Below are 26,716 nucleotides of genomic sequence, written 5' to 3'. Positions count from 1 at the left end.
AGTCACTTAACCCCAATTGCCTCAGCAAAAAATTAAAAAAAAAAAAAAAATATATATATATATAAAATCTCTGAGGTATCTCCTCACACCCACCAAATTAAAAGCAAAGAAACTTAATACTAGCTGAACTGTGGACAAGCAAGTATATTCATTGCTGGTAAAACTGCAATTGGGAGCAACTTGATGCACAAAGGAAGCTGAAAAAATAATCACACTTTTTGATTCATTAATTCCATTGCTGAAAATAGAGACTAAAAATGCTATCTAAAATAACAACAGCTTAAAAAAAAATTAAGCATATATAACACTACCAGAGTGATTACTGTTATATTAATACAATGACATAAATTATGAATAGTATGCTTCAAATAGGAATCACAAATAGAAAAAATATAAATAATTCTGGAAAGATCTTTTAAAAATAATCCAAAGTTTTAAAAAGGGAGGACTAGAAGAAAAGAGGAATCTCTATCTATAGCCCCAGAAAAGAAGTAAATGAAAACTGTTGGACAAAGAATCCTATTTAGGACTTAGAGGGAGTAACTGAAATATAAATATATTTTATACAATGAATAATTAAAATGTAACTGGTTTTCAACAAAATATTTAATTCTTATAGTATTCCTGATTTCTAGCACTTTAAGAATAGAAAGTTGTGGATTGAACCAATATATGTATATGTATGTGTACACATATATATGCATACATACACATAAATTAGAGAGCATTAGAAGAAAATAACACTAGCCAAGGAAAAGTCACAAAAGCAAAAGAAAATAGGGAAAGGAGCATTTTTTGTAAGAAAGAAAGGAAGAATTTCAAGAAGTAATGATCAGAAGTAACAAAGAAGACAAAAAAGTCATTTAATTTGGAAGGAGGTGGTCATCACTTATTTTAATGGAATAAGTTTTGTTTGAATAGTAAGGCAGACAGTGAGGCATTAATCTAGGACTATTTTTGACAAAGCATGACTAAAAATGAAATGAAGGAAAAGGTAAGCATGACAGCAAAATTAGTAAAGAATGCACAGGAGATAGCATTCAAAGAACTAGTAGAAGGGCTAAAATTTAGGGATGTTATCCCTTTTAATTTCACTTTAGAAAGATAAATGTGAAAACATACACTGAGGGGAAGAGAGTTGAAATTTGTAGAAATGTTATCTTGTCTCAGCGAAATAAACAGAAGAAGTGAAAAGATGTTCAAAATGTTTTCAATTATTAATTTTACTATGAGATGCACACCTGGCAAAAATATTTTCTCAAAAAAAAAACTTTAGAGTAGTTTTACATTCTACAGAATAAAATACTTAACAATAGAATAAACAATCTAATTCCAATATAGAATAGGATAAAGAGTTTATAAAGAATAATGGCATAATGTTGTAGCTAAAAGTGTTTAATTTTAAAAGGGAAAATATCAAAAATCTTCATTCTTTTCAAATATGCCAATCTATTTCCTGACTGCTCTGAATTGTAGAATCACAAGATCATAGACTGAATTAGAAAGAATTTTAGAGGCCATCTACTCCTACTCTGTCATTTTACAAATACTAAGAATCAGAGATTCAGTGACTCTGTCTAAGGTCTTACAATAAGTGAGGTGGAATTGGAATTTGAATCCATGTTCTCTGAAAATGAAACCAGTGCTATTTCCATAGTACCATGCTTACAAGCATGAAATCTATGGCCCACCCAACGCCTACCTCCCCTCTCCCCCAATATTAGGATATACTGCCAAAATGGACAGAGACTACCTGAATGTTAGCTGGAAAAGTTTCAGCAGCTTGTTTAGATCGCAGAAGATGAGGAACAATCTTTAACTTAACACGTGTGCTGACAGGATCTCTTTTCAGTTCTGGTTTCAGAACAGCCCCCTGCCAGAGAGATGTTCCATTAATAAGAATCAATTGAGTCCAATACCACATTATATGCTCAGTGAAAGGCCTCTGAGCAGGGCTCCTTAGGAGCTGAGATTAGACCCTCCAAGGTCTTTGTAGCTAGTCAAGGGCACTTCCTACTCTAGCACAATGCTTCAAACTTCTCCTAGTGGAATGACTATAACTTTCCACAATTTTCCTAATTTTACCAGTAACTATGACTATAGAGAAAAAACTACTTAACATAAGTAACTAGCCTTATAATTAATTTAGTTCAGGAAATAGACATTTGTCAACTCTACAATTTGAATTCATAATTAACAATTATGCAGAATATCTAAAAAAGTAGTTTAAATTGTTCAGGGGGTCATGGCTCACTCACAACATTATTCAAACACTCAATACTCTAGCAATCAATAAACTCTGACTAAAACAAACACAAAAAATTAACAGAGATATAATACAATTCAAATGGAATAAGATATTTTTTTGTTAAAAGAAAAAGTAAAATGTACTCACCTCTTTTGTTTTCAGTGGTATATCCCCAAGGTACACTTTATACATCTTGTTAATGATTGCAGGGTTATTCCAGTCAATTAAGCTATGGAATGTTTCAATTTAGTGCATTAAAAATGAGATCTTTACTATTTACTTTTACATTTTATAAAACTGTAGCCTCATTATTTGTTAGTAAAAACTTAAATAAAATAGGAAATTAACCTGGGCAAAGTTACATTCCTATTGTGGATATCGCAAGCTATCTACTGAAAAGAATTTGATCACTAGAAAAATGTCCACAGTATTTACTTGTGTTTCATTCCTATCTATGTGTAAACATTCTGTCAAGTTTTAAGTATTTACTCATGCTTTAGCAATACTTCACCCTTATATTTCATGTTCATGTATTCTCCTGGTTCAAGAAACTTCTCTTCTGCCTAGAAATCAGATTCTCTGTGTTAAATAGTCTTTTTGAATAACACTTTCATTTTAAGTTAAGCAAAAACAGTTGGATGATGTATTATTGTAACCAGAAGGGTCATATGGAATTAAAAAAAAAAAAAAAACCTGTAATTTAACCAGCCCATGATCCATTATTTCACAGAATCAGTATGTTACAAACTATGCCACTTAAAAGACTCTACAAAAAAAAAAAAGTTAATTCTTGGAATTGGAATCCAAGTACAATATTTTGGGGATAACTTTTTTTTAAATATTTAATTATAGATTAAACTTTCCTGTTTTACTTTTTTTGCCATTCATACCAAAAAATACATTAACTATACTACTCTCATGGATACTGAGGAATATATTATGTTATCATGGAACAACCTTATAAATAAATTATAAGGAAATAAAGTTACGACACCCTAGCCCAAGATTCCTTTTATCTTTTCTGTGGATTGTATCTTAGGTTCCTTTTTCACTTCTACAAGGTAAGGAATATGAAGCTGAGGAGAATTTCTTCCATCAAAAGCCTAAAATCTTCTTCCTCCTACTGCAATTTTTACATCATTCATTCTCCTTTCATTCTTAAGGATTTTTCCTATTTGGTTCCAACAGTTGGTTGAAACTTTATTCTCTCATCAACTATCAATGACTCTAGAAAAAACTGAATCATCTCTTTGGTATATGAAATAAGCCTACTGCCCAGTTGTTCTAGATAAGGGCTTCTTAGACTTTTTTCACTCACAACCCCTTTTCACCCCAAGAAATTTTTACATTACTCTAGGCATATAAATATGTATACACAAAACAAACATTTACTGATAATAATGCTTCATATTCTGTTACAACACTCATAGGGTTGCAACTCACAGTTTAGGAAGCTTTGCACTAGAGCTCCTTGTTGGCTTCCCTTCCTTCTTCTCAAAGACTCTTAATTACCAACTCATATTGTTTTTCTTTTGGAGTTTTTAGTCCCTACAACCCAGATGTTAGCGAAGCTGAAGGTTTCTGGATCCTTTGCTCCCATGTATCCCAAGCCTGAATATACTTCAAATAGTATCACCAAAAATTAGTTGGCCATAAAACAAATTTTGACTTTCTGTTTCCCACAACAGAATTGCACTCTCTATTATCTTCATTCATCTTCATTCTTTTGTTTACTTTCAGTCTTTCCCTATACTGGCTCCTTTCCTACTGGCTAAAAACATGCACATGTCTCCCTTTTGAAAAACCCTTATTGGATCCTTCTATCCCCACTAACTATTGTCCCATATCTCTTTTGTCCTTTGTAGCTAATATGCTCCAAAGGCTTGCCTACAATGGATGCCTACTCTTTCTCTCCTCTCACTGTTATATTAATCCTTTTCAATCTAATTTCTGTTCTAATCATTCCACCAAATTCAATGGCCTTTTCTCAACCCTCATTCTCCTTGACCTTCTTGCAGTCTCTCAAAGGTTGACCCCATTTTCTCCTTCTTGATACTCTCTTCTCTCTAGGTTACTTAAGTGATAGCTCCATCTCTCTTTCCTTTGCTAGATCCTCCTCCAGATCACACCTTCTAACTCTAGGTATCTCTAAGGCTTCTGTCATGGGTGTGCTTCTCTTATCTGTCTATATTATTTCACTTGTTGATCTCATGGATATTTAATTACCATCTCTATGAAGAAGATTCTAGAATCTACTTATTCTACCCTCACCATTCTGCTGACTTCCAATCTCATATGTCTATATGATACATTGTACTAGAAGTTCAGTAAACCCAACATGGCCAAAACAGAATTTTTAAATCTTTTACCTTAAACTCTCTATCTCCTTATCTTCCCCGTTTTCTGAAGAGGACACCACCAACCTCCCAATCTCCCAGGCTAGCAAACAGAGAGTCATTCTAAATTCCTCACTACCTAACTCTTTACATCATCAAAGCCTCTGCTCTGGTTATTTTTGTTATTTCGTCTCTGTTAACCATCCTTGTTATAATCCCCCTTCTCTCTGTTGCCACTATTCTGGTATCAGCCCTTATCACCTCATGCCTGGATTACTATAATAGCCTACTGGTGGATCTGCTTGCCTCAAGTATCTATCCACTCCAGTCAATCACTCAACTATGAAAGGGATTTTTCTAAAGTTCAGGTTCAAGCATATCACGTAGCCCCCTCTACCCAATAAACTCTATTTGCTCCCTATTGCCTCTAAGAACAAATATAAAATGTTCTGTTTAACATGCAAAGCTATTTATAAATTAGCTCCTTCCTATTCTTCTAGAATTCTTACCTTGTTCCTTGACATGTACTCCTCAATTCAGTGACACTGGACTCCTGGCTATTCCATAAACAAGATGTTTCATTTCTCAGCTCTGGGGATTTTCTCTGTCTCACACACCTGAAATGCTCTCCCCTCCTCTACTCTGATGACTAACCTTCTGGGCTTCCAAGATGCAACTAAACTCTCACTATAGGAAGCCTTTCCCAATTTATCTTAATTCTAGTGCCTACCTTTTGTTAATTATTTCTTATTTAGTGTGTGTGTGTGTGTGTGTGTGTGTGTGTGTGTGTGTGTGTGTGTGTGTGTGTGTGTTGTGTGTGTGTGTGTGTATTTGCAAGTTTACTTTATTTAAGGATAAGGACCATCTACCACTTCTTTCTGTATCCCCAGCTTTTGGATAATGTCTGTCACATAGACGATGCTTAATAAATGTTCACTGATTGATCTGAAATACATTTATATAAACTATATATTGGAATCTCGTGGCATAGAATACTTTAGTTGAAAGGGAGGAATAAAAATGTTTAGAAACTTTAGTGCTTCTTTTCCTTCCAAAAATGTTAGAGGTAATTGGTATTTTTCATAATGTAATTTCACACTAAAGGTAAAAATAGATTAAACATAAAAATTTTCTTAAAAGAACCTTTAATGACATTAAATATCTAGGTTCAACAATAAAAAGTTCAGTAAATGTAATTCTAGAATATATATCTTTCAACATTAATATATTTGCATTTTAAAAAAAATTCTCATATTGCTTCTCCCATCCTCACCACATACAAACTTAATACTCGATATTACTCTAGTCCCTCAACTGGAGTGCTTCTCTTAGATTTATTATATCACTTATAGATAGGAAAAGGGACCTACAATCCTACATCACCAACTGCCTTTAGAACATCTTGAACTAGACCTATAATATGAATTTCATACTCAAGTTCTACATATATAAAGCAGAATCCATTCTCCTTTCTCCCATAATCTGCCTTCTGACCCTTCTCTCCTGTCATGGAAACATCACTATCCACTCAAATTTAAGTCCAATTTGAAAATTTCATATCATTCTCAATTCCTCACTCAACTCACCTAAATCTTTATTAAACCTTGTCATTTCTACCTTAAAAAAACAAAAGAAATAGCATTTTTGAATATGTACCATATGATCAAAGGAATACTACTTTATAACAAAAACTTTCCTTAATTATTAAATTGTTATTATTACTAAATTCCATTTTCCCAAGTTTAAGACTTTAAGTCTTAGAGAGAATTTAAAGCTGGAAGACAATTTAGAAATCAGATAACTCCCTCACTTTGGTGGTCACATTGAGCTTGACTAACTTAACCAAAATCATGGATCTAATCAGTTAATAACTGCAGTAGCACTAATTTCTGGCTTATAAACAAACAAATTTCTATCACAGTGTATAGTGTTCTCTGTTTAGGATTTCTTGTTGTTAAAATTAATCTAAGTATTCTCACAATCTGAATTTTAAAAATAAATAAACTAAAACAATTTGCATTTTGCTGATTTTACTATATAGCTAATTTTACTTGGAATAAGAAAAAGAATATATAATGCAGACATGAATTTTTAAAAATACAACATGTACATTGCATTCTCAAGTATGTCTAAATATTGTTTTTTTTCCTCTGAGATTTGTAGAAGTCAAATCCGCATTATAAATGAGCAGTGAGTGTATGTTTTTTAACCTTTGCTTAGTAATATTATAAAAATCCTATACTTCTTTCACATGTATAAAATTGTAAGATTAGTAAGTTGTTACCTTTGCTTGCTCTTCAATTCTAAATCAGCTGCAGTGGCTACACTGTGGCGCGTATCACTAGAGGCAATCACTAGGTGTATAACAGCTTCGAGTTCGGGCACCTGTTCAGCCTCTATAAATTTCACTATACCCAGTTTGCACTGTTTAGAAACATTAAAAAAGAGAAATAAGGGTTGGAAAGTATAAAAAAAATAGGATTTAAAAGATAAAGAATTCATTTACATTTATACATTTTAAGTACACATCACCAGCTAAAAGAATACTAACAACTGTAAGACCTCTGATATATATTGATGGGGATAGTATGAAAAAAATAAATCAATATGATTAAGTTCATATTAATCAAAACTAAAGGCTCTGAGATATAAAAACTTAACTTGAAATTCAAAACAGAAATTACAGAAAGGAAATTTGGAACTCAAAACTTTAAATAAAAATGTTTTAAAAATCAGGAAAAAAAAGAAACAGTATTCATGCTGATCTTTATAATAATTAAATAAGAATTAAAAGAATACTAAACAATTTAAATGAGATGTTAAATGTTTAAGATGAATTAAGCTAATGTTTTCAATTCCATATTTTAACACAAAAATTTAGAAAATACTACATTCTAGTCAACATATGTAAAAATTTAATGTAATACTGGAAAGAGTAAAATCTATAATTTTATTGGATGTAATAAAAATTTCACTGAAGTAATAAGCTACAAAAACTAGTATAACACTTCTAGCAACTTTTAAAAATTTTCAGTGAACTAGAAATTTTTTTATAATTAAGTTCATAGAAAATTTTTTTCCTATATTAAGTTTTCTAAAATTTCTTCATTTGATCATATTCTTCTATCATTCCATCTTTCTCTATGGTTTAGAGGCCCTAATTTTATTTTTCTCCTCAATGTGACCACCATTCCCTATATGTCTTTGTTCTTTCTCAAGCCATAAGCACCACACTGACTATACTCTCTTCCTTTCTATGTTCATCCTTTGGTGCAAACTCGACTTTACACTATCCTCCACTCTCTCTTTCCTGTCTGTTCTACTGCTGATTATGCCTCACAACAAACCTGCCTTCTTCACTCCTAGTCACATGCTGCTGATCTAGAGAAAAATCATAAAACTGTGAAATATTATCTAATTTCAATTAGGCCGTCACCTAAGTCACCAGTGTTCTTTCTACCTCAGCAAATCTAATGTCCTTTTTTTCATTCTCAATCTTTTCCTGACCTTTCCACACCATTTCACATTGTTGGTTCCTCTATTGTCCTGAATAATCTCACTTCACCATGTTTCCATAATTCTGCTGCACCGTGGTTCTCCCCTCATCTGCCCAAACCCACTCCTGATTCAATCTCCTTTGCTGCTGCTTCATTCCTGTCATACCCACTAACTGCAAGTACCTCCCAAGGAGGTACCTCCTCAGCTGTCTTCTCTTCTCCCTCCATAATCTCTAAATTGGTGATCTCGTAATTCCCATCGATTATCATTTTTTTGCAGATGATTTCCAAATCTATTTTTCTAGTACTACTACTATCTCTCTGAAGTCACAATCCTACATCACCAACTGCCTTTAAAACATCTTAAACTAGACCTATAATATGAATTTCATACTCAAGTTCTACATATCCAAAACAGAATTCATTCTTTTTTCTCCCATAATCTGTGCTCTACTGACCCTTCTCTCCTGTCATGGAAGCATCTCTATCCACTCACGTTTAAGTCCAATTTGAAACTTACGTATCATTCTCAATTCCTCACTCTACTCACCTAAATCTTTACTAAACCTTGTCATTTCTACCTTAAATTAACAAAAGAAATAGCATTTTTTGAATATGTACCCTATGTTAAGCACTGTGCTTACAAAAAGGAAAATTGAAAAAGCGAGGCAGTTCCTGATTTCTAAGAGCTAATATGCTCATTGGGGGAGACAAAACATAAAATAAAGTTCAATCACAGCATAGATAGAAAGGCCTGTAAGTCCTAAGGGTATGGCAAGACCCAAAGGACCTTAGGTTGCTTAAGTAGTTAATACAACAGTGGCAGAGTACTCCAAGTACAGAAGCAAAATAAATGATAAGGTCTAGAGTTTCCTAAGAGGCAATGGCAAGGAAGACAGTAAAGCCAATTCATCAGAAAGAATAGAGTTTTGTAATTTCTACCTTATTCAAATCCTTGACTTCAGGAAGTCAAGGAGCACAGAAAATAAAAGCAAAAATTAAGTATATAATTTCTTACCACCTAGTCATCCATGTAAGTTCTAGGCCAGCTCAAAAACCAAGAAAGGAGATGACCAGGAAGCAAACAGAGCCACTCCCACCAGTGGCAGTGGTCATAGGGATAGCTATTCCTGTTAATTAGTTAGTGCAATGGATTCTGGGACAGAAAGATCCAGAGAGGGAAAAGCAAGATGGAAAGGACATAAGTAATGACAAAGACTCTTGCCTTCATCAAAGAGGTTATGAAACATCCTAGCATTGCTTTTTCTCCATTCACATGCTTTCAGACCCTCATCACACATGTGTCTTGCCTGAACTAATATTTAAGTAGAAAAGCACCCCAAATGGGACTGTGAGAAACATAATCTTGAATCTTTGTAGTTAGAAGTTTATTACTAGTTCTTCACTCCCTAGTGCAGATGGTATTTTTACAACCCCAGATGTGCTGTCCCGAAAAACTAAGACTTTGACAACTTGATAAACTTAAAGAAATACTGCTTATTGCTGTCTGGGAATGACCCCCTTCGAGTGATAACTTTTTGCCTCCTGTTTAGAATAGAAATTCTTTTATTATGACAAATGTATCAAGAAACATTTTGATGTCTCTCTCTTCTTTCTATAAATATATGGCCCTGAGGCCACTCATTACTGATACTTCCATTCTTGGTGTTGGGGAATCAGTCTTGGCTAGTAATAAATACTCTTAAAACTTCATTATTTTGGCTGCCCTGTTTTTCTCTCACCTGGGTACTTCAATACAATCTGTTTGCTTCAGATCCATCCTCACTTCAATCTATCTTCTACTTAGCTGCCAAGATAATTTTTCCAAAGCACAGATCTGACCATGCTATCTTCTTCTGACTTCCAGGGTTATCCAGTTATTATCTCCAGGATAAAAGTTTAACTTCTAATTTGACATTTAAAGCTCTTCATCTCTCAACCTCTCCCTGTCTTGTAAACTTCTTATATTTTGCTCTCCTTCATGCATGTTGAATAGGGGCCTATTTACATTTCCTCAAACATATCACACCTCTTATCTCCTTGTCTTTGCAATGGCCATGCCCCATGCCCACAGTATCTGCCCACTCACTACTACTACTTAATTTCTCTGAATTCCACCAATTCTCAGTTCTGGGGGCAGCTAGGTGGTACAATGGATAGAACACCAGCCCTGAAGTCAGGAGGACCTGAATTCAAATTTGGCCTCAGACACTTAACACTTCCTAGCTGTGTGACCCTGGGCAAGTCACTTAATCCCAATTGCCTCAGAAAAAAAGAAAAAAAAAAAAAAAAAAAGACTGATAACACCTCCTGCAGTGCTGGTCCCCTAACCCTGCTAATATTTTCCCCTCTCAGAATGTCTTTCTTCTATCTTATGTAACTCTTGTATGTACCTAATTGTTTACATTTGTCTCTTCCCAATAGACTATAGGTTGCATGAAGTCAAAGCTGTGCTTTTTATGTTTTAGTGGTTTGGCACACAGTGCTTTAAAAATGCTAAGTGCGTGGCTTATATAAAACTTGATACTTTCTTAGCCCCTTATAGAATCAACAACTAAATCAGACTTCATATAAATGTAAAAAAAGTTCATATGCATTATTAGAAGAAAACAAAGGCCTTGAAAAGAAAGAGTACAAGCACTTAAAAAAAGTGCTTGGAAAAATTTTTTCTCCCCTTGAATGCAGAACAGAAAGCTATGATACAATATATTTATATGAAAAGAAAGTTTATAATTTTAAATCATCCATACAAAGTTATTGACAGAAGAGGATATTCTTTAACAAACAAACATCTTTTTTTATTTTCATCACAAAGATTTGATGTTGGAAAACTATAAGTTAAACCAATTACGGCATCTTGTTTAGTTTTTAATTTAGCCTGTTTCTTCTATATTAAAAAAAAAAAAGAAAGCAGTGACTAGTCCAATCAATATAATATTCTTATAAAAGAATTCTTTTTCCTCTTACATTATTGAAAGAAAAAAGATTTTCTTGACTGAAAGAGCCATAAAGGAAAAATATTTGTTGGTTAATTTAAAAATGCAAACATTAATAAAAAGGAATATATCCTGGCTTATTTCAAAGCTATAGGAAAAGTGGGAGACAAAATCTACAAATGGGTAAAATTTAAGTTCTTTTCATTTAATCCTTCCTGAACATTTCTTTAATATCACTAGCCAGATTTATTGTCAATACAGAAGTATCTGGCTATTCTGCCTATTTCTTATGAATGTACTTCTCTATAAAGAAGGTTATTACATATCTGTCCTATACTAGACTTTGTAAAGAAAAATAATCCAAGATATATGATTACTTTAGCAGTGATTTTTTAAAAATACAGACATTAGAGAATAGCAATGCTCCATAAATGTGTATATATGTACATAAAGAAATCCCAATACTGAATTGCACAATACCTGCTCTAACTGTTCAGGTGTCCATGGACTGTCTCCAATGACTCGTTTTGCTGCATAAAAGCTCATCCCTGGAGGCGGCTGTGGAATCCCGGAACCTCCAGAACCACTGGAAGAGGAGCCCTGGGCAGAGGGCACATTCTGCCTACTCTGGGATTCATTCAGCACATATCTAAAAAGGAAATTGTTTTGTTAAATTACCTCTGTCCTTAATCTCAATGGAATAAAATATACATAAGAAATCAAAATTTCTTTAAAAAGAAAAAAATCTGAATGGCAAAATTATTTCCATAATTCCAATATGTAGTCTATTATAAAAATGCTTTTTCATTCAATTTATGACATCTCGACTAATAATCCAACGAAAAGGTGTTTTGTTTTGTTTTTAACCATTCCTATCCTAAACAACAGTAATATTATGTCTGAGGAAGAAATGTTCCCTGACATTACAGAGAATTTAAATTTTAATTCAATGATATTGGCATTGTGTGTTATATCAAACTTGTACTATTGTCAATGCTCTTCTAAAAACCAGGAAGATTCTGTATGGACAACCACTATCAAATCCTATTCATGTTTCTATTCCAGTAGAATATAAATTCCCTGAAGACAGAGATTATCACCATCATAAACCCTTCTCTTTCAATAAAGAAATATATACAATTTGATCATTTGTTCTGTAATTCTTTGTGAACAAATTGTTAGTTTAAATCATGATGCTGTTGTTTATAGAAAGACTTTTGGTGTTACTTTTGAACCTCGATTGTTTCACGGGTTTCATCTTGAGGTAATCCTTCAATTACATCCCATAAATCCAATGGCGTAGGCCTGTCACCAGCATTTACTTTCCAGATCTATTATGGCCTATTTTAGCATTCTGAAAGTGCATGTCGAAACTACATTAGGTGTTGATTCTTCCCACTGAGCTTTAATTTCAGGATGTAGTACGTGACTAAATAGAAACAATTATAGCTGTCTTCTTGATAACTTTATGCCTGGAATGTTTGTCCACAGAATAGCAATGTACTTTCAAATATCAACTTGGTTCACTGGTTTAATATGATCTCCAGATTCAAGCAGCAAATTCTGATGATTTTTCTTTCTTTGGTATATATTAAATATTTTATACTTAAGAATCCAAATGACATTATATCACTAAAGAAATATTTCACAAGACAGAGAAGCTGTTTTAATTTATTTTTCAGGGCAGCCATATAACTTTTTTTTTTGAGGCTGGGGTTAAGTGACTTGCCCAGGATCACACAGCTAGGAAGTGTTAAGTGTCTGAGACCAGATTTGAACTTGGGTCCTCCTGAAATCAAGGCTGGTGCTCTATCCACTGCGCCACTTAGCTGCCCCGCAGCCATATAACTTGATATCACCACTGTACATAAAGTACAAAATATTTTTGTAATATGACATTATCATAGCATTATTATTATTAAATAATTAGTAGAATATTAATATTTCCAACTCTCTCAATAACGTAATTCATATAGTCTTTTGCAGTTTTTAAAGTACTTTGCTAACAAACTCTATGAAGAAGGTAATGTAAGTAAATTATGATGTAAGAAGGAATGGTTACAAAAAGCAACAGAGTGTGGAGAATGGATATGGGAGTAAACAGAGGCCAAAGATGACTTAAGTGTTATCAAGCCTAGCCAAAAGAAAGAACAATATTAACAAGAAATCCTGAAATAGAATTGGTCTGAATATAATGAGTTCTTCTTTGGACAGGATGAGGTTGAGGTAACAAGAGCTGGAGTTTCAATCCAGGTATAAGGACAGGGAATTCAAAAGGGAGAAATCAGAGCTATCCAGATGTAGGCATATAGGCATAGTTCTGATTTATTCCTTTAAAATCATTTTTAAAGGAGGAACAATAAAAAATGAGATGGGAGTTTTTAACTTACCCATAAGGCATCAAGAGGACATCCAGCATGAAGTCCAAAAGCAGCTGTACAGTCTTTGGTTTCTCAGCAAGATTAAATGGAGAAGCTGCTTTAGACGGTTCAACAGGGTATTTCATGTGAAAAAGGGTTGGTATTAGAAGATGCATCAAGCTGAAAAGATAATTTTTACCACCATTATTTAAAAAAAATAACTTTGTATACTTAGCACATGAGATACAAAGCAGCAAACAGAATATTAAGAGATGGCCATTATGACAACAAGGATTTTTTTTTCATAAAGATTGGCAGCACTCCATAGCACTCCAGCAGTGTTTCTACTGAGATTATATCTCAAAGAGATCTTAAAAGAGGGAAACATGCACAAAAATGTTTGTGGCAGACCTCTTTGTAGTGGCAGGAAACTGGAAACTGAATGAATGCACATCAGCTGGGGAAGGGATGAATAAATTATGGTATATGAATGCTTTGGAATATTATTGTTCTGTAAGAAATGACCATAGGAGGATTTCAGAAAGGCCTGGAGAGACTTACATGAACTGATGCTAAGTGAAATGAGCAGAACCAGGAGATCATTATATACGACAACAGCAAGATTATATGATAATCAATTCTGAAGGACATAGCTCTCTTCAACAATGAGATGATTCAAACTAGTTCCACTTGTGCAGTGATGAAGAGAACTATCTACACCCAGAGAGAACCATGGTAACAGAATGTGGAATACAACGTAGCATTCTCACTCTCTTTGTTATTTGCTTGCATTTTGTTTTCTTTCTCAATTTTTCTTTTTCTTCCTTCTTGATCTGATTTTTCTTGTGCATTCAGATAACTGTATAAATATGTATACACATATTGGATCTAACATTTATTTCAACATATTTAATATGTATCTGGCTACCTACCAGATGGTGGGGAAAAGGGAAAACTTGCCACAAAATTTTAGGCAAGGGTCAATGTTGGAAAAATTACCCATGCATATGCTTTATAAATAAAAAGCTTTAATAAAATTTTTTAAAAGATTGGTAGTATTCATATGAAACAGGATAATATTAGGCAATTAAAAGTATAATAAAAATTTAAATAAAATAACCTGAAGAGGGAATTCAGGGGTATACAGTCAGTTTTTAATGCCTTTTAAAAGTCACCTTTGAAGGATTTTTTTTTTAAATTTCAGATAGCTATGTGACAAAATACTTTTCTAATTCAAATTTTTCACAGAAAAATTAAGTATCCTATTTGTAAAATGTTAAAGGTTATTATATATATTCAGTTTTGAAAAATTAAAAATCATAACATTTAAAAATCAATTACTTATCATTGTATATAAAGAATACATAAAATTAAATGTAACTATAAATGTATATACACAGACACATACATCATACACATATTTTTTTTTTTTTTAGGCTGGGGTTAAGTGACTTGCCCAGGGTCACACAGCTAGGAAGTGTTAAGTGTCTGAGATCAGATTTGAACTCGGGTCCTCCTGAATTCAAGGCTGGTGCTCTATCCACTGCACCACCTAGCTGCCCCTATATCATATACATATTAACATGTAAGGACATGTATGAACAAATTTTTTTACTCAAACCTTTAATTTCATCAATGTATTAAAATACAAAAATATATATTTAGAATTTACAATATATGTCAAACAAGGTATGTCAAACATAGTGATCCAGACTGAGAATACTAAAGAAAATCAAAGGCAAAAAAGAATACATTCAAGTTAGAAAGACAATGCACATGAAATGCTTAGAACAGGAGAGCAGAAATAAAGTCCCATAAATCTCAAGGCTTCAATGGTGAAGTGGATGGCAAAGTCATTCGTGGATAGACATAGATTAGATAACAAGAGCTGATGGTCTTCTGATTTACCAAACAGATTGTGAAGAGCTCCTAGTGAGGAATTTCCTCTAATACAGAACAATCCCTTTTTTCAAACCACTCCTCTTAAGGAAGGGAGGTGGTCTGGGATTAAGGGAAATTAGGTAACTTGCCAAGGGTAAGAAATTCCTTTAATATAGGTGGGATTAAACTGGGTGAATCTAGTTAACTGGGGAAACAGCTCTCTATTCTTTGTATCAATCACACTGTTAGTGAGAGAGAAACAAGAGACATAGACAGACAGATATTGAGATTTCCCTTTTGTTACATGTGTTATCTGACATATAAATATAAAAATTATACGTAAGGTGACTATTTGTTACTTGTTACATATGTATTTACATATATAGTCTTTTCTTTTAAAGAGTCAACTTTCTACTGAAAGATCTGATGAAAGCATAAATTTCATAAATTTCAATTCCTGCACCTAATTTAAACCTATAAATGATAATGAAAAAGGAACTTATTCCCTTCCATTTAAAATGTCCCTAATATTTTATATTTCAAAAGCACCATGTTCAGAAACAAGCTGTTTTATAAGTGACTAATATGTTGATGAAATATCATGCCACATGTATAATTTTAACAATTATATATTAGATGCTTCAAAATACACACATCACTAGAATGTTGAATTTGTACACTTCTAGTTGTATTGGCTTTCAGAATTTTAGTAAACAACATTAAGAGTTAATAAAAGTTACTGAATATATATACAGTTGGGAAATGGTTAAAAGAGATAAGGGTTTCAGATTTTCCCAACTGAAACCAAATGTACATACATAGTTCTTATTTTAAATAAATGTTAGTACTTTAATTTATTACGGAAAGAAGTAATCAAGAAAGACCATACCTATCCTGCTGAGGCTGAGGCTTCCCTTCCATTGCAGTAAGAAGTGTAGGAGCAAGTTCACACTGTTTTTCCACTGGTAAGCGAGGATAGCCCATCTTAACATAAATTATAGTAAAATTCTGTAAAGGAAAAAGGAAAATCAAATATCAAATAAATGAAATCTGACTTTAGTCAAAATACATATTTCTAATTTTAGCAGTAATTCTAAATTTGATCTTTTTTGGAAACTTAGCATCACATTCCTTTTCCTAAATATTTTTGCTTCTAGATTTTCAGTCAACTATTAAATTTGAAGAAAAATGTAAATTGGACAACTATGAAGAATTACAATGTGAGAGTCTTGTGGCTTTAAGTTAATTCAGTTTTGGGTTTTTTTTGTTTTTTGTTTTTTTCCCCCTGAGGCAATTGGGGTTAAGTGATAATATGCCCAGGGTCACACAGCTAGGAAGTGTTATTAAGTGTCTGAGGCCAGATTTGAACTTAGGTCCTCCTGACTTCAGGGCTGGTGCTCTATCCACTGTGCCATCTAGCTGCCCCAAGTTAATTCAGTTTTAAACTGCCCCATGACTTTTGGGAGACCCTGTTTATGCACAACTTATTTGCAAAGACAAACTGAGACAGATTCATTAGATATTTGTTAATTACATTAAGTCTTCAAAGTCAAGCAATTTTTCACACATAATTTGCCCCTAATATATTAAAGAACTCTTATTACTGGATCTAAATATATAGTGTTCAATTTCTACAATATAAAAGTGAAATAGATAAATAGGCTTATCTTAAAAATACTTTATTGCACCTTAAAAAAAAAAAAGAGGAAAATCAAGACTTATTTGAGGAAAGCAAAGTATAATAGTTTGGATGAAATATATAATCCATTAAAGAGAAATAAAAGTTTAAAAGGGAGGTCAGCAGGGAAACACAATATATTTATGGGAACTTGACAAACTGTGTTGGGTGGACTGGTAAAAAGAAAAATTAGAAGCATATTGGGAATTACAGTCTGAACTAGAATGGTGGTAATGAGAATTTTTATTCTATTTGACTTTTTAGTCAATAGAACTTTGTGAAACACGAAGTGGGAAGTGGAAAAAAAGGGGCAAGTCAAAAATGACCATATAATTTTTTAAAATTCAACTGGCACAAGTTTTTTTTATAACATCTAGTACTCAAAGCAAAAAAAATATATGTAATACAATCAGAGTTAAGCAGTTTATCTGACTAAACATGTTGAAGAATGCTGCTTAACACTTGGACTTTATTGGGTACAAAAGGATATCTATAACAAGGAAATCTGTTAAAAATAATAGGCATAATTGTATGGTATCAAAATTGCTTCCATACCCTGAAAATTGTTAACTTTTCAAGAGAGAACAGTTTGATCTGAATCTCATTATCAAAAGCGTTTCTTGATTAGGAAGTTTTTGCTTACTTACCCTTACTTAAATAAGAGATATTTTTTCAAAAATCCCCTAAAATACCAAAGGATAAGATGGAAGATATATAAACAAAAATAATTTCAAACCAAACTGTGTCTTTTTTTGCTTTTCTCTCTACATTCTTATTTTTCATTATTATCAGTCACCTATTTTATATGCATATTCATATTCTAAGATTCTTTCTATATTTTTTCTTTTGCTAAGAAAAAGTAATTTACTTTAATATGTCATTCTAAACCTTACAACATATTTTATTCCAATTCCCTTTTCCGTTTTAAAATGCCCCATGGTGACCTACTCTGAGAATTTTCTTATAGGTAATCATCAAAAACTGGAGTACTGCTTAAAAAGAAAGCATCAGGGGCAGCTAGGTAGTGCAATGGACACCAGCCGTGAAGTCAGGAGGACCTGAGTTCAAATTTGATTTCAGACATTTAACACCTCCTAGCTGTGTAACCCTGGGCAAGTCACTTAACCCCAATTGCCTGGGGGGGGGGAAATCTTTTAAATTTTAACTTTAAAAAAAAAAAACTGAGCCCAAACTTCAGACTTTGTAATATATTAAGAAACCAATATGAGTCAGTGAACATTTCAAGAAGTCTACTCACTGTGACAAAGGAAACTGCAGCAGGATCCTGGTACTGAACCAATAAAGTCTCCACTGGAAGCTGTATTTTTGGACGGCTCTTTATACGCTTATTCAAGTGGACCAATAACTCCATGACCTAGAGTAAAGAAGAGTGAACTCCTCTAATTCTAAATTATTACATCATCAATAAATTTGGCATAAAAAAATTCAGATGGTTTGCACATCAGTCAACTACTCAATTAAGTGTGTGAGGGCTTCTACATAATAGTAATAATAGTCCAGCTTAACAGTATTTAAATAAGGAATAAATCTTATAAGTATTAACATTTTTATTTCCTTTTTGTGTGATTTCTTTTCTGAACCACAGCAAAAACAAATCTTAGGCCTACAAAATTATATTCTGTCACCATCCTTGGCACTTAGAAATTAAACTATGAGAAGAAAGGGAGAAAAAAAGAAATAAACTATGTGGTCAATTTTGGAGAGTTCTATTAGAAACAGAAGAGAACTGGGACTAGATTTGGAAAGAATATTCTTATATAAACTTATAGGTAAATTTTTAATAAATTCACAAACTTAAACCTAGTCTTAACTTACAAACTAATAACCACAAGGAAACCTAGCTGGTTTCCATGAAGTTTGAAAACCTTGATCTAGCTAGAATAGCGATTTATAATTTCAAAAATAAATTTCTCACATAAACCTTATGAGGCAAGTTGTACAAATGTTATTATCAGCTATTCTATGAATTAAAAAATTAAGTCACAGAGTGAGCAAAAACTGATCTGACCTTCTTATGTATAAAATTCAGTGTTCTTTATAACATACCAATGCTCAGACTGAATAAAAATCATTACAATATTCGAGAACTCAACAACTAATAAGTCAAGATTCAGACATGTCATAGACAAAAGATAACATTTAAAAAAATTATTACTATACAAATGTTTCTCCATGGCTTGTCTGTTAAGTGTCTTCACTATGCTTCAAATGTTAAGATCTAGATTTCAAAAGACACAGTGTTAATTTTAATCACAGGGTCCATTTTTCTACATGCATTTTTCAAGGGCTACATACCCTTAGTGTAAGAGGAGATAAAATGAGTAAAATAAATTCAACAAAATTTACTGACACTATTGCTATAAGAAATACCAAACATAGTATAAAGCAATCCTAACTTTTAAGGAACTCACAACAAAAAACAAACAATAATACAAGTCAGGAAATAAAGAGTGAATATTAGTGATTCACATAATAAATTTTTAGAAGAATCATGAAATAATGATTAAGAAAAACCAATATGAACTTTGAAGGTCTCATGAAAGAGACAGAATAAAGTTAAATTAAATTTTGGATAAATACAATTAAAAGAAAAAGGTAGATACAATCCAAGGAGAAAGAATCCGAGGAAGAAAAAAGATAATATTAAATATTCATATAAAATAAGGAGCATAATATATTTGAAGATCTCTAACAATATCAGCATGTGGACCAAAATCTACATAATTTAAGATAACATTAGATATGTGTATATGTATATGGTGAGAGAAACCATAAAAGGCCTTGAATACTAACCAAAGTAAATTGAATTTTATCTTGTAAAAAAACAAAAGTCACTGAATCTGGTAATAGTCAGAAAAAGAATACAGACAGAGTGACCAGTAACAGTAGATAAAGTTATGATAAATTAGGGGCCTGGACTAGAATAGAGATAGTAGGAACAGAAAAGAAGTGATGATCAACCTAGAATTGGCAAAGAAGAATTAAAAGTAATCAGTCATTACCAAGACAGAGACCAAGACTGACATACTTTTTAATTTGTCTATTGAAAGCAAAGAAAAGAAGGAAAAAATGAGAACCTGAAGAAGGTATAATAGTTTTGAAACAACAATACTAAGCTTCATCTGAAATTTGAAAGGATTAATTTGTAGTGAACCAGCTTTCTATGACCCTGCAGTGTTTTCCCTAATATAATTACAAAGCAAAAACTTCAAAAATTGTCATAGTTTGATAAATGTCCATGAAGATTAGAATCATGTATGTAATCTTATATAAGATTATGTATTTCAATCTTATATAAGAGGCAGTGCTTCAGCTAAGTTTTGAAATAAGTGAAGGATTCTTTGGGATAGAGTTGAAACAGAAGGTAGAGTGTAACAGAAGAGAAGAAAGGCCAATTTCACAGGATTTTAGAGTTCCAAAATTGTAACAATGCTTAACAAAATTAGAAAGGTAGGTTGTAAAGGTTTTTAAAAGTCAAACATTTATGTGAACTGATCCAACCATTCTATTCTGTAGGGAAATTTGGAACTATGCCCAAAGAGCTATCAAACTCTATATACTGCAGGGTCTCTACTGGGTCTGCATCCCAAAAAGATCATTAAAAAGGGAATAGGACCTACATGTGGAAAAAAAGTTTGTAGCACCCCTTTTTGTAGTGGCAAGTAAGTGGAAACAAAATGGATGGTCATCAGTTGGGAATAGGTGAATAAGTTATGTTATGTGAATGTTATGGAATATTATTGTTCTATAAGAAACTATCAGCGGGAATGATTTCAGAGAAGCCTGGAGAGACTTACATGAACTAATGCTAAGTGAAATGAGTAGAACCAAGAGAACATGGCAACAAGAAGATTATGTGATGATCAACTATAATGGATGTGGCTCTTTTCAACAATAAGATGATTGAGATCAATTACAATAGAAGTGATGAAGAGAGCCATGTGCATCTAAAGAAAGGACTACAGGGACTGAATGTGAATCATAACATAGTATTTTCATTTTTTTAGTTGTTGTTTGCTTGCTTTTTGTTTTCTTTTTCATTTATTTTTCCTTTTTGATCTGATTTTTCTTGTGCAGCATAATAAATGTGGAAATGTTTAAACTATACTGTATTACTTCTTATCTAGGATAAGGGAGAGGGGGTAGAGAGGGAGAAAAATATGGAACACAAGGGTAAATGTGAAAAATTATTTTTGCAATTTTGAATAATAAAAAGCTATTATTTTTAAAAAGGCAAACATATTTGGTAACAAAGGCAATAAAGATTAACAGTGATGATGAAACTGAACTAAGGTGGTTTGGCTCTATCAATACAGAGAAGGGAGTTAGGTGAAAGATAATGTGGAGAAATAAATAAAATTTATGTTCTGAAAGGCTACTATATCTCAAACAATTTTTCTGTGTTGTTTCCCAAAGTATTTAAAGATAGAAACAAATCCACTTAAGCAAATCCAGAGTATTCCAGGGAAAAACTAATACATTTATGGCTGCTGAAATGATCTCTGTAAATAATAAAAGAAAATTCACTGAGAATACCCAATTCTGAGAGCACAGAGTATCAAGATATTTGAAAGAGAAGAAAATATCAAAACAGAAAGAGAAAAAATAAACTTCATTATAACTAAAAAAGGCAACTGAAAAAATATCAATAACCAATGGCTCATAGACTTAGATTTTCCTACCCCTCTAAGAGGTCTATGAAAATAATCTACACATATGTTGAGAGAAAATCTAGCTTAAATGTTTGAAAAAGAACAGATTATCTTTCACAAATGATATTCTACAGTAGACTATCTTTTTAGTAATACAATTGATTAAAAAGGGAAATAGAAGATTCTATAGATTGCATACTGCTTATTAACTATAATAAACACCAGCACAAAATGCAGAATACAAAATACCCCGATCCTCTCAGCAAAATACAGCTTTGAATGCTCTAATAAAGAAATTTTCTGCTTTAGGCAGTTGATTCTACATATCCTTAAATAGAAGTAAACAGTATCTCACATGTTAATATCCTACAAGATATTCCTAGAAAGACATTAAAAAAAAAAAAAAAAAAAAAAAAACTTCATTCAATTGACTGATCATTAGTAAGGCATAAAAGAAGATTGTGCTGTCAGAGAAAATGTCCAATAAGAGTCCAAATGGAAGAGTTCCCAATAAAATAGTGAGGTATTTTAGGTGTTCTTGTTGGCAAATGACTTTAAACTGTTTAGAATAAGTTCCTGGCTCATGGTAAATTCATTCAGAATAATTAAGCTTAACTATTCAGAAAAAAAAGCGACTGGAATAACAAGTGATTATTGCTTAGATTAGAATGTTGGGTGACATATATCTTAGATATTACAAATGGACAACGAATCAGTCGAAATTCAGAAGAAGTACTATAACATTTTGGAAATTGCAGTGAGTCTTTAATCCATACAATGTCAAAAGGTCTGGAAGAAAGCCCTCCATTGAATACTAGAGTATTCAGAGAAGGAACTGGGTGAGAATTGCACAGGATAAAAAGAAGATAGATAAATTGTAATCTGCATCAGTAGAGGGAGCACCCATACAAATATGCTGTTTATTCTTTTTAAAATGATATATTACACAGCTTTTTTGTGTGTGAATGATCCAGTAAGGATGTGACAAGAAGAATGATAGTAATTAGTGACTTCTTGCTGAGGATTAATAAAGAAGCTGTTGTCTATCTTAGAAATTGTCCAATGTCTTCTTGGGATATGTAACCCAAAATAAAAGAGAATTTCCATTCAAAATAACAGAGAAAATATAAATTATTTGAAAGACTGTTTATGAAGACATGCTCAAAAACAATATGAATCCACAAAGCACTTTTTGCAGAAAAAAACAAGGTTTTAAGGGGAATTTAATTTAAAGGAAATTTAAGGGGAAATCTAAATATTACTCATTAATATAATAAAAATGATACTACATAAATAAATTAATTCAGTACTATGCTCCCAAAGGATTATTTGTATGGAACATACAAAAGCAAATAAAAAGTTATATGGTGTTTAACATACCTCAAACCCCTACTAATTGAAAAAAGGACTTAAATTAGTCAGATATCATTATCTCACATTGTATTTATTCCAAGATAAACTCCAAATGAATATGTGATTGAGATAGAAAATATCATCATGAGCAAATTAGAAAAACAAGAAAAGTAATGACCATTTCAACTTATAAATAGGAAAAAGTCCATCATCAAACAAGGGATAGAAAAGATTACAAACGATTAAATGGGCAATTTTAATCATAAAATATTTTTTAAAGTTTTAAAAACCAAAATAAAAGCAGTTAAAATTATAAGACAAAAAATAACTGGAGAAAATTCTTCCAAATTTCTCTCATAAAAGTCTCAGTTGCTAAAGCTGATGTAACTATAAAACTGAGAGATACTTCAGTAAATAAACAAAGAATAAGAAATGGAAGTTTGCAAAGGAGAAAAGTCAAGCTATCAAGAAAAAACAAGTGAAAAAATTCTCCAAGTTAATAATTTTAAAAATATATAAATGAAAATAACTATTATGTTCTACTTCATACCCATCAGATTTACAAAAATTGACAAAAATGACAAAATAAGAAAAATTAGAAACACTAATAATTTATGAAATGACCTCATAAGAAAAGCTACTTTGAAAAACTTCAGAACTCTCGATTAATGCAATAAATCATAATTTAGAAGACCAGAAGTGAATCATATAAGTTACCTCTTGCCAGATGAATGATGAACTTAAAATTCAGAATTAATTTTTTTAAAAGAAAATTAATTAACTTTACCAGCCTGAAGTGAAAACTAATTTTTCAAATGCATTTTCTTTATTTGTTTCAAATCAACAAGCATTTATTAAGCACTTACTATATGCCAAGGAGAAGCACTAAAGTACTGGAAATATACATTTAAAGAAAAATAAAAAGTCCTTCATCTCAAGAAAGCTAAAATCTTTTTCAAATAAGTTTTAAGTGATGTTTTGTTTTTACATCACCAAAATTTTCCTAGTATCTCTTCCTCTTCCCCCACTATGAGGCAAACCATATATCAAATATTTTTAAAGAAACACACAAAAAAGGAAAAAGCAAACAAAAATGAGAAACACTGGTCAAAGTACCAAAAAAGCCTGAAAATTTGCATAATATATAACTCTTGTGGACTGTGGGTTTGGAATGTCTTTCATAGCACTTCTTTTAAGCAATATTTATTCTCTGCAGTTCTGCAAAATTCAACTTTAACTTTTTTGTGATTTTTCTTTCCATTTACATGATTGTATTTGCTGTGCATATTGCTTACTTAGTTCTGTTTACTTCACTGTGCATCAGATTTTTTGTGTGCTTTTCAATATTCTTCATCTCACTTTTTTTTCAATATTCTTCATATTACTTACATACAACATGATAATATTCTATTATATTCATATACCATAACTTGTTAGCCATCCATATCCCAAAACATGGCCATTCTTTTTTGGGATAATCCCTTTACTTATCTGGGACTTTATATATATATATATATATAATCTTAAAAATAAATAAATAAATAATATATATATATAAACTATTTGTATATCTCGTATAGTAAACTGTTACTGGAGAAATTTGATATAAAGATGTTTCCAATTTGGCCAGTTATTATCCTGAGTGCTTTAAGTTAGTTTGTACAGAAGCTTTTTAGTTTGATATCATCAGATAAATGCTTTACCTTTTATCTTTTATAATTACTTTTATTTGATTAAAAATAAAACTTTTTCCTATAGTTATGAGAGGTATATGATACTTCTATTCTAATTTTTAATGGTATAATATTTAATATTAAGATCATGAACCCATGATCACTAGCATTCATATTAGTGCCTACTATGTGTCAGGCACAGTATTAAGAGCTTTCCATCAATTATTTCATTTGATCCTAATTATTATTAATAAAATTAATAATTAAATATTAATAACATTGATATTATTCTTATTTTGCATTTAAGGAAAATAAGGAAACAGAAGTTAAATGACTTTCCAAATGGTTTACATAGCTATTAAGTGTCTGAGTGAGGATATGAACTCATACTCCTGACTCTAGGTCCAGCATTTTACCCCACTGCACCACTCTGCTACTGTACTATAGAACATAGCATAAGATGTTGTTCTAACCTAATTTCTGCCAAACTGCTCACCAGTTTCCCCAGCAGTTTCTACTGAACAACCAGTACTTTCCTACATAAGTTATGTTTTTCAGTTTATAAAACAATGGGATATTGAGTTCCATTATTTCTAATCTTTCCTTGTCTAGTTTGCTCCATTGATCCTCCTGCTAAGAGTGATATATTTAAAATTCAGAATGAAACACATATTTTTGGATATGGCCAACAAAGGAACTCATTTTGTTGGACCACACATATCTATTATGATTGAATTTATTTTTCTTTATTTAATTGTTGAATCCTCAGGATTGAATGTCCAGAATTAGAGAAGTGATAACTTCACTGTACTCTATACTCTGCCCTAATCAGACTAAATCTAGACTATTATGCTCCACTCTAGACTGGGCTGCCCAGAATGTCTTTTTGTAAAAACATTGATAATCTGAAGTAGGTCCAGAGCAGAGAAATGAGGAAAACAAATGGGCCTCAAAAGATGATTCAGTTGAATGAATTGGTAGTGTTATTCTGGAAAAGATACTGCAAAACTTCAATTATTTCACTTATGTGGTTACTACTTCTAAAGTTGAAAATCAAAGTTCATCTGTACCTTCTCATTTTGTGAGATTGTTATCTTTATCATACTGTAAATTTCCTATAAGAGAAATCTGAAGTGCTGGGAGTCCTACCACTAAATCTTTTGATATTACATGAACACCAACAGAGCAAAAAGACTATCCAATGGTTATCACTTGTTCTCCTTACATGAAGGACCCACCTGCTTTTCCAGGCATACATTTCTTTGATAATACCATATATGTCACCCCTCCAGCCAAATTCTTCTGTAGCAACATGTTTTGTTTCAATGGCTGCTATAATTAAAGGACCCATCATCTAGTAGGCTACTAGCTTCTTTAAGGCTCTGTGCTCTATCCACTCTGTCACTGCCTGTGCTCTATCTACTCTGTCACTTATCTAACCAAAAAAGAAAATAAAAATAAGTAAATAAGATTATATATACAAAAGTCCCAGATAAGTAAAGGGATTATAACAAGCACTTGGTCACAGCAAATAATCATATTCCAATGAAATGAATTCCAGGTCACTGAAAGAGCAGATAAAAATTTTAAGCCAATGAAAAAATTTTGAAAAATCATGAAAATTAAGAAATATGATACATACACAACTAAAGAGGCAAAAGTGCTGATTTTCAAAAAGGCCAAGAGGAGAAAGGTTTCTTTCAAACCATAAGCCAATTTTTTTTTTACTTCTATTTCCTGTCAAAATTCTAGAACGTATTATCAAAAAGATGGTCTTTGAAAATCTCAGAAAAGGAAGTAGTAACAAATGAGGGGCAACATGGCACTCCAGAGATATCCTAGCAGACTAAAATTTCTTTTCTGACAAGGTGACTAAAAAAAGATTTTGGTGTAGGGCCATCCAAAATTGAAACTGGTTTTCTTCAGAAATGGTGATTTTCTTATCACTACAATATTAAAGCAGATCTTAATTATATTTGTCAAGTATGTCTGAGATTCTTTCTACATATTATAAAGCATTAATCCTTGGGAAGCAAAAAAAAATAAACTAAACATTTAAAAGATTTTTTAAAATTAAATGA

General features: G+C 32.0%; 1 protein-coding gene across 4 annotated transcripts in view; it reads right to left on the bottom strand.

Moving 5' to 3' along the window:
• The window catches only part of ECPAS (Ecm29 proteasome adaptor and scaffold), a 155,650-nt gene that overhangs the window by 83,432 nt on the left and 45,502 nt on the right, over positions 1–26,716 (bottom strand). For all 4 annotated transcript variants that reach the window (XM_074280886.1, XM_074280885.1, XM_074280887.1 and 1 more), the window contains 7 exons: positions 18,195–18,311; positions 16,148–16,266; positions 13,408–13,557; positions 11,498–11,666; positions 6,869–7,008; positions 2,396–2,477; positions 1,754–1,873 (listed from right to left, as the gene is read on the bottom strand). In XM_074280886.1, coding sequence (XP_074136987.1) covers positions 1,754–1,873; positions 2,396–2,477; positions 6,869–7,008; positions 11,498–11,666; positions 13,408–13,557; positions 16,148–16,266; positions 18,195–18,311 — 897 coding nt within the window. The remainder of the gene's footprint in view (positions 1–1,753; positions 1,874–2,395; positions 2,478–6,868; positions 7,009–11,497; positions 11,667–13,407; positions 13,558–16,147; positions 16,267–18,194; positions 18,312–26,716) is intronic.

Source organism: Sminthopsis crassicaudata, chromosome 1 (genome assembly GCF_048593235.1).
Source record: "Sminthopsis crassicaudata isolate SCR6 chromosome 1, ASM4859323v1, whole genome shotgun sequence".
Lineage (NCBI taxonomy): Eukaryota > Metazoa > Chordata > Mammalia > Dasyuromorphia > Dasyuridae > Sminthopsis > Sminthopsis crassicaudata.
This window is presented reverse-complemented; position numbering and strand designations above follow the sequence as displayed.